Genomic DNA, 9,078 nt, shown 5'->3' with positions numbered 1-9,078 from the left:
GATACTTGGACTACACTAGGAATACCAAGGCGATGGAACAAGTAAGAAGAACTGCCGCCCTTTCCAAGTCATACGAAATTAGTTTCGAGGAAAGAATGATTGTGCCAATCAGTAAGGATAAGTTTTTATCAAATCGACACAATAAAAATAAACTTATTGGTATGCTCATTGCCAAGTTAGAGAAAGTGAATATTTCAACCAAACAAGCCAGAGATGATGCTGATGTCCTTATTGTCGAAACAGCCATAGAGGAATCCGAACTTGGAAGGACTGCCGTTATCATTGGAGAAGATCTGCTGATTATTTTAATTGGACGTACTCTATTATATGAAGATGAAATTTTCCTGAAAAAAGTTGGGAGAGGCAATGTCAAAACTAAAATTTATTCTTCAAAAAGTTTCGACAAATATCCTATTTTGAAAAGACATATTTTATTTATACACGCATTTAGTGGCTGTGACACAACGTCTGCGTTATTTAAAAAAGGCCTTTGACCTTTGACCCCGAATAACTTACGACGCCGAAGGGTCTGACCCCGATAACTTTCACACAGCTCTTAGAACACCAAAATGAAGGTTTACTGAACTTTATGGCTTATATCCAAAAAATCCGAGGTTGACCCCTTTATTTGACTAATTTCCCTGAGCTAGGGGCCGGAGAAGCAAATAAACATGTTACTCTACACAGCGTTTATTCCATACTGAATTATACGGCGAAATTTTGGGAAAAACCCAATACATTACACCTTTTATTTTGTTGTCAATAATTCGTTAATGTCGTAAAAACTTTGTTTTTTTAAAAATGTCTTAATTTTAGTTTTCAATATTTTGGATGCTAGCCTATACATATATACACCTACCCCTGCGATTGCTTACTGACAACATTGGGTATTCAGCATTGGTGTGGCTAGTGACTGTGATGATGAAAAGGTTTTTGTTTCTGCAAATGTAAGTATTTTTAATTGGACTAAAGACTAAACTAATACCCAGTTTCACAAACGATGATTAAAAATGTTGGAATGGTAAACACTAACCAAATAATCGAAGGTGGCTGACATTACAATAGTTTTAATCAATGATTAACCTTAATCATTGTTTGATAAACCGGGCATAGGTATCCGTAAATTTTCCCTTATATTTTGGTTTAGATTTATAGATTACCCCTATTATTGCTTACTGACAAAGAAGCTATTGAAATTAATTATATAGGTAGCTCATCATTCGAAAACCGACCTACCTATGGACACGAATTGCAGATTTCAATCGGCCCGATCAATTTGGATAAACGACTACAGTTGGTCCGATCTTCGTCGCCCCGATGCGGTGGACATCCGGCCTAACAAGATACGATAAGGTTTTTCAGTGTAGATAATGGTACTTCAGAACCGACAAAAAATCGAAAAAAGTGGACCAGTATGCTACTACAAATCTTACTCCTACAGGTCATCTCGCTCTATAACCAAAATAAGAGACCAGTAAAAATTTTCAGGTTTAAACAATGGATTAGAGAACAATGCAAAATTACGGAGAGATTTATTTCCATCCTTTTTAGTATTTCTCATTAAAATATAGTTTTGAATTTAAAATTTCACTAGTTACAGTTAGTTAAAGTATGTCTGTAAAGGGTAAATTTAACGACGGCGACAGAATGTGTGTAATACGATGCCGATGGGACGGGTACTTATACAATATCTTTTGTGATATTTTCATGTTAAAGTTAGGAAAGAACGATTTAAAGTGCACTGTGAAGTATTATAGCTGTCTTTACGCACGCTTTTAACGGAGGGTCGTTAGCAAGTTTTTCAGAGGAACAAATTGTCCTTTAGTAAGTGTGGATATTACAAAAAGAATAAACGGGCGTGTTTCTTAATTGAAACTACTATTTGCCCCATAACGTTCAATTAGGTTCTCAATTTATGCGTTGCACATAATCCCACATGTCTAAATTAACAATTGCAGAGTTTCGCATTCCACGAACATACCCCTTTCCGACAGCTCTATCTGCTTTACTTAATAAACAATCGTACATAGAAACTACTGTAAAACTTTGCTGCTTGTATTTTACTAGCTATATTGTACGCTGACATTTGTCAGGCGGAGACCTTTCCAGTGTATGAAACTAATTACATTTACTTTCTATATTTCTACAGCAAGTAGTTCTGAATATGCTCCATTATATTATTATACCGACCTACGAAGTTAACTTATGATATAACATTGAGCACAAATAAGATATGTTTAGTGCACGTTTGTAGCACTTCTACTATTCCGTGTCGCATTTCAAAAGTTTAATCTAATTTTGTTTCAGAGTGCAAACCAGAATTTCCCACTTTTAGGTACGTATAATATTAAATTACTGATATACGAATATTGCAGAAGCGGCAAGCTTTCGGATTTTCCATACCATACCAAATCATTTATTGGAAACCCGGATTCTCCGTTCAAATCGAGATTAAGAGTGAAATTGTTAAAGGAAAACAAGCCTGAAAAAATGGTGTCCCAGTTTTGATACGTTTTCGACATTTTAAAGGGTCTATTAAATTCAATTTCGCGAGAGTATGCCTGTTTTGTCGTAACAGCAGTGTATTTAGAATTCCTGTCTGCTATGTCAACAGAAAGGGCTCATGCGGAGACAAGTTTATTATGATAATGAGGCTACCTTCAGGAATATGTGCAACCAGTTAAAACCATGTCACAAGTATCAGAATGACGATATTACTACTTTTATGCTGATTTATAAGTAATGTTTGTTCGTGCATTTTTTGTTACAATACTGTTAGCAAAAAATTCTTCTTACACTAACTTCCATATTTCAAGTCCCTGTCCCAATTCCAATATTCTAAAATCTTCATCCAATTAACAGGTACGTAGCAATAATAGCTAATTCCGCCTACGTCCCTTGTCCCTCCTTAACGTCACGTATCCAAATCTTTTTGTTTATTTAAAAAAAAGATGCGCAGCTGCTAAGGCTATATGCATCGGTATACAGTATTTTAGAAAATGTAAATTTACACATAAATAATTATGTACATATACTGAGACTACTATTCACTTCACTGGATATGATTACATATGTTGTTTCAAATATATTGATTATTATACTTGTAATATTAATTTTGTGCAGACCAAATAATTAATAAGTTTTTGTATAGAGTTCTGTTTATCTTGAAGAGCTTCTTTCAGGCACATCGGGATAGCAAACGATGTTCTTTGTTGTACGTATTTTTGGCAATGTAATATGACATGTTCTACAGTTAAAAGTTGGTCGCATGTTTGGCACATCGGAGGTTGTTCTTTCTTCAGTAGATAGCTGTGCGTTAGTTTGGTATGTCCAATTCTTAGTCGAGCTATGGCTATCTCGTGTAAACGTTTCCGTTGGTGTGATGTCTTCCATAGAATTGGAGTGGCTTTTATATTTCGCAATTTGTTGCTGGTTACTTCAGTCCATTGGTTATGCCAATTTTCTATTAGTTGGTGCGTATAATATTGAACTGTGTCGTCCCAGGTACCTCGACGTTTATCACATCCATAGTTTGGGCTGCAAGTTTGGCTTCTTGGTCGACTTTTTCATTTTCGGCAGTGTTGACATGTCCCGGAATTCAGCACAGTTTTAATGGGAAATTGGCTAGGGTTAGTAGAGTTCTGATTTGGGTAACTAGTGGGTTTTGGGAATGGGTATATTTAATAGCTTCGATTGCACTCAGTGAGTTTACGCGGGATTCTTTTATCTAGAATAAAATTTTTGTTTTTGCCCATTAAAACGCATTCCTATCGCTAATAAATTATATCAACCTTTTAGCAAAAGTAATCAAAGTGCCCATAAATTAAAACTGAAGTCACTTAATTTAACAAAACAAAATTAATAACAAAATACACAATAAATTGCCCTACATTTAACAATTCTAGGAAATAATCTTTTACAAACAAACCACTTAGATAAAACTAGAAACTCAATACTCGCTTTGTGTTTACACGTAAAGCAGTTGCATTAAAGTCATCTAGTGTAAATGACAGCAGAAAGTCCTAAACTTGTTTGAAATAAATAGTGGAGAAGTAAATGGTAGTGTCTCTTGTGATGAAAACAATGACGACGAAGTGTTACAGCAATGTACGTCTACGACATCTAAAGTTTGTCCATAAAACGACGATGCGGAGCCATCAAAGGTACCCTTTACCTTGGAAACATGTTCGAATAGGTATGGTATGATTACTTGTGTTATAAAATATTTACGACAATTCAGCGTGACAACTGCATAGCAGAAAATACCACAGTTGGAGAACTCATTTCAGGGGCATATTAGCCATTTTTTTTAGTAGTCATGCTTTATTTCAGAAACTAAAAGACTTAAAAGTTGGAGCTGTCGGCACAATATGACTTTCGATTCGACACCACGAATGAAATTCTAATTGTTAAATGGAATGCCAATAAGTGCGTTTCAATGGCCACAAATTTTGATAAGGTAGAGCCTCTAGCTTCAGTTACATGATGGAGTAAGAGGGAAAAAGTTCGCATGCCAATTCCTCAACCATGATTGGCTTTTAGAGAAGTACAGCATTGCCAGCCGCGGAAAGAAAAATGGTACTGGCGTTTATTCACCAGGATAATAGATATGGCAGTAATTAATTCGATTTTGCTGTATAGAACAACTGCAGCAATCAACACTATAAATATGTTGGATAAACAAAATCGTTATGAAGCTCGTTTGCGCCGCAATGGTGCACATTTTGAACATGTAAATTAAAAAATAAATACGATGTTCACTTTCGGTACTGTTTATTTATACTGTATTTGTTTAATTACACCGGTCAAGAAGAAAATAATTTGCGCATGGGATTTACATAATATATTCTGACTATAATGAGCAAAAATAAATAAAAAGTGCGATTGGGCATCGAAAATATTTGCTTTTACAAAAGTTATAGCGATTTGATTGAAAGCTTTCAGGGTCAAAAATTAAAGCTGGAATCTTTGTTTTCCCTCAAATAAAAAGAAATATGGAGTGTGATATTTTCCCGCGGTTACTGAGCAAAGAGGAGAAAAAATCCTGGAACAGTTTTAAGGCAATAGTCCATGGTTTCCCGTTCAGTGTTTCCTGGGAAACCATACGGCAGAAAATTATGACGAGCTAACAGGCTTTGGTTTTGTACCATCGGGCATAGAATGTCTCTAAAAAGATGCACAGGTTACATTCTCATGTAGTCCATTTAAGGATAATATGGGAGCTTATTCGTAAGAACAGAGAAACACTTTCATCAAGACATAATGGAATTTGGGCACGTTACCAAGGCCAGTAAACTGGAAGCATATGTAAGATATTTGGGGGGTTGATAAGAAAACCTTCTGTTGAACATGACAGAAAAAGCAAAACTGTTCCATTTTTAAACATTTAGACTCTAAGACAAACAAATTATAAATGTAGAAACGTTACGTTTTAATAAATCATTCCTATGTAAGTACAGATTTTAGGTATTTTTATTTATTTGGTTTTTTGCATTTTTTTCACACCAAATCAAATACAGAACCTTTTTTTGTTCTAATTCTTATTTGTGGCTATACAAGCAATAAAAATAAGGTATGTATGTCCCATGCGCAAAAATGCTGTAGACCGGTGTTACATTTTAAACAACTGTTTTCGTAAATAAACAAATGTATTTATTTAAGACCACGGCACAGAATGTAGATAAACGTTTAGATCAAGAACCTTTCCAAACAACAGAAAACGATAAAAAGGTATGGCAACGTATGGATAAAATGTAATATTTACTTATACATTTGTAGAAATTTCAGAATTCTATGGAGAGTCGAAGGATTGTAGACATAGTATACTTCATTTCATCCCTTGTGGAATCATGCACCACACTTTGGATGTACCGGGTGACCCAATAAGACTGTTCCTCTGCCATATCTCGGGAACCGTTCGTCGTATGGCTTAGGGTTACAAAAATTATTGGATAAATCGGTTATGAAGAATCGCTGGAAAATATTTTCTAAAAATGACCACCAGAGGGTAACTGCCACCTTAAATTTTAAAATTGCATTTTATTTAAATTTCGCATAATAAACTAAACATCATTTTTTCACATTTTTAAAATGCAATTTTAAAATTTAAGATGGCAGTTACGCCCTCTGTTGGTCATTTTTAGAACTTGAAAATATTTTCCAGCGATTCTTCATGACCGATTTATCCAATAATTTTTTTCACCCCTGTCATATGACTCAAGGTTCTCGAGATATGGCCGAGGAACAGTCTTATTGGATCACCCGATACGCTTCAAAACATGAAAACTATCGATGAGGAACGAACCGGTTTTATGTGTTATTTAAATGTTAAGTACATTCTGTAATGGCTCGTTTACAATTCCCAGCGCAAAACCGTCTAAAAGTAATATAAACAAAGATGCTGTTCTGGGCAGAATGTAGACAGGTTCCGGATCTGGAACTGCGGCTATTCACACAAAAAAGGTTTTGTTTATGGGTGTCCGAAACAAATTTTGTATGATTTGCGATTCCAAAAAGAAACAAAGTAAAACTACGCCCAAGACCCACCACTCTTCTACAAATATGGAAGCTAACATTATTGCAGAGGGGTTTCAAATAAGTATAGCAATGGATGGCCTGATGGATAGCCGATGGAGAGTATTGCTTATAAAAATTCTTTGCTAGTACACCCGAATGAAGCACATAAAGTGAAGAAAATCGAATGTAAAAACCATTTATTGCGAAATTACTTCAGGAAAATTTGTTCAGGGCGCAATAGAAGGTCTGCAAATTTACGGAAAATGATTGAGGTAAGAAAAACGAGTAATATTTATGTTCTATTTGAATTTTTACATAGGTACCTAAAGGAATTTTTTTAACATTATTAATTTATGTAGCAAAATCAATTAAGATTACGGTGGGGAATAACGAAGACCATAACAAACAGGGAAAATGCAGGAACATCCCTTGAAGAAAAAATAAATAATTTAAAGAGAGATATCGGTAACTCCCTTAGTCACGTTTTTGACGAGCATCGAGAGTGCAAATGTTTAGCTTATTTTTGCAATAATGATTACATCTCAAGCAATATTTTAAATGACGTAGTTAAATGGTACGTGTGAGGTAAAAGTATTACGTATTCATACAATATTAGAATATTTTTTTGTTTTAGATTTGTATCAACAATTATGCAATTTTAAAGATTACTTAGTTCGGCATGCGGACGGTTTGATCTACGATATGGAAAACAATTGCGTTGAAAAATTTAATTCGGTAATCGCTAAATTTATCGGTGGAAAAGGATTGCCAGCGGCGATCCGATCAAACCAGATGCGCAGCTGCTGTTGAGACCTATCACACCGTACGAAAGCTTCTGTCATCGCCGGGAAAAAGTCCAAGCAAACAGACTAAGACATTGGAAAACAGAAGAATTGAAATAAATGAAAATAGAAAACCCAGTGTAAGAAGATATTTTGGAAAAATACTAATGAAGATAGTAGTAGCATTGTATTTATAACGAATAGTATGGCAACGTCAATGCTATGTTTGGCGAACGTTTTATGGATGCAAAACATCAGTACTTTTGGATGCAACCGTCAGAGGCGCAACAGCCATAGCAAGCTAACAAACAAACTTCATCAGTTGCTGTTAGATGAATGGTTTTACTGCCCTTTCACAATCATGTTAATGTTAATGGTAATGGTAACGTAATGTTAGAATGTTAACCTCCAGATAATGGCATTACAAGCAAAGCGTTCACAATGATGGTAATGGTAATGTTAACGTAAGATGGTAATGTTAAGGTCCAGAAATTTTCTGGATCTACTAACATCGGCGTTAACATCCTCCAATAGAATTGCAGCTACGGCAAAATGCAGCGCATGCGCATGTGTTGACTGCTGACCGCGTGAACTGTCACCCATCGCGTCATATTTATTTAAGCTCTGCAGTTCGTTTGAATTTCTCGTTTGCCTTGTTGTTTTCGTGTGCAATTGCAGGTTTTTGTTATTTGCTGTTGCGTTCGGTGCAATGATGGTTGTTGACGTCTCGTTACTGTTGGAGTTAATACAACAATACCCATTCCTCTACGATAAACAACGCAGCGATTTTAAAGACATAAAGAAAAAGAACAACGCCTGGATTCAAATTGCTGAAACCCTTAACTGTAATGGTAAGTTTCCAAAAAGCATTATTATTTTGAGTCTTTAATATTGAGGTTATATTTATATTTAAAGTGGAAGAAGTGAAAACTCGATGGCGAACACTCCGGGAGAAGTTTACGAAGGAGATAAGAAACCATGACTTAAATACGAGAAGTGGACAAGGCCAGGAAGACACCGTTGGGAAATGGGAGTGGTTCGATAGCATGGCGTTTTTGAGCGACCACGTCAAGCAGCGAAAAACTACAAACAGCAGCCTGACAAAAGTTAGCAACAACAATAATGGTAAGTTATTTGCTAGAGTGTAATAATAAACAGACATTGCGATGATTGGTCGTTGCAGGTACTGAAGAGGGCACGGACGCAGAATTAGCGGGCAACAAAGAAGATGAAAATGAAGACAGAAGCTTATTGCCTCCCTGTTCATCATTGTCTGGGGAAAACCATCAAACACCAAGGGCGAGTATGAAGCGGAAACAGTGCCAGGGAAAGGACTCCGGCATCGAACTTGAGATGCTGAAGACTTTGAAAGACCTTGACAAACCACAACAGGACGATGAAGATGACATTTTTTGCAAAGCCGTCGCATGTGAATTAAGGAAAGTAAATGATACTCAAGAGAAGCAGAAGAGGAAGGCAAAAATTTATTTAATTGCTACAGGCATTGAATTGTAATACATAGTTTCTTAATAATAATAGTTCATAATTTGTTGTACATATAGTAGGGGAGCTAGCACGAAATCCACTGAACGAGAATGATCCAAATTTTAACCGATGGAGTTCCATTTTGCCCTATCAGAGTATGCTAAAATCGATCGTCTGCCGCCTCAGGTCATACGACTTAAGGCGCTGCGGGTACTTCTTGTGGTACCAATTCTGAAAGGTTGTTTTTCGAAAAAATAAGTTATACACCAAATGAAAACGTTGATAATAGCTCTTA

The 9,078-nt window shown here is 35.8% G+C and overlaps 1 protein-coding gene across 1 annotated transcript; it reads left to right on the top strand.

Moving 5' to 3' along the window:
* Positions 1-7,995: 7,995 nt before the first annotated feature.
* On the top strand, positions 7,996-8,846 carry LOC116160439. The gene is made up of 3 exons (XM_031473633.1): positions 7,996-8,149; positions 8,214-8,423; positions 8,482-8,846. The coding sequence occupies exons 1-3, from the start codon at positions 8,008-8,010 to the stop codon at positions 8,811-8,813; spliced, it is 684 nt and encodes a 227-aa protein (XP_031329493.1). The 5' UTR covers positions 7,996-8,007; the 3' UTR covers positions 8,814-8,846.
* The last annotated feature ends 232 nt before the right edge of the window (positions 8,847-9,078 follow it).

This window comes from Photinus pyralis, unplaced genomic scaffold (genome assembly GCF_008802855.1).
Source record: "Photinus pyralis isolate 1611_PpyrPB1 unplaced genomic scaffold, Ppyr1.3 Ppyr1.4_LG1, whole genome shotgun sequence".
NCBI lineage: Eukaryota > Metazoa > Arthropoda > Insecta > Coleoptera > Lampyridae > Photinus > Photinus pyralis.
Note: the sequence above shows the minus strand (reverse complement) of the source record. Positions and strands in the feature narration are given on the sequence as shown.

Coding starts and splice junctions, on each gene's coding strand:
- LOC116160439 (XM_031473633.1), top strand. CDS start 8,008: ATGATGGTTGTTGACGTCTCGTTACTGTTGGAGTTAATACAACAATAC. Junction 8,150..8,213: donor TGAAACCCTTAACTGTAATG/GTAAGTTTCCAA, acceptor TTATATTTAAAG/TGGAAGAAGTGAAAACTCGA. Junction 8,424..8,481: donor AGTTAGCAACAACAATAATG/GTAAGTTATTTG, acceptor TGGTCGTTGCAG/GTACTGAAGAGGGCACGGAC.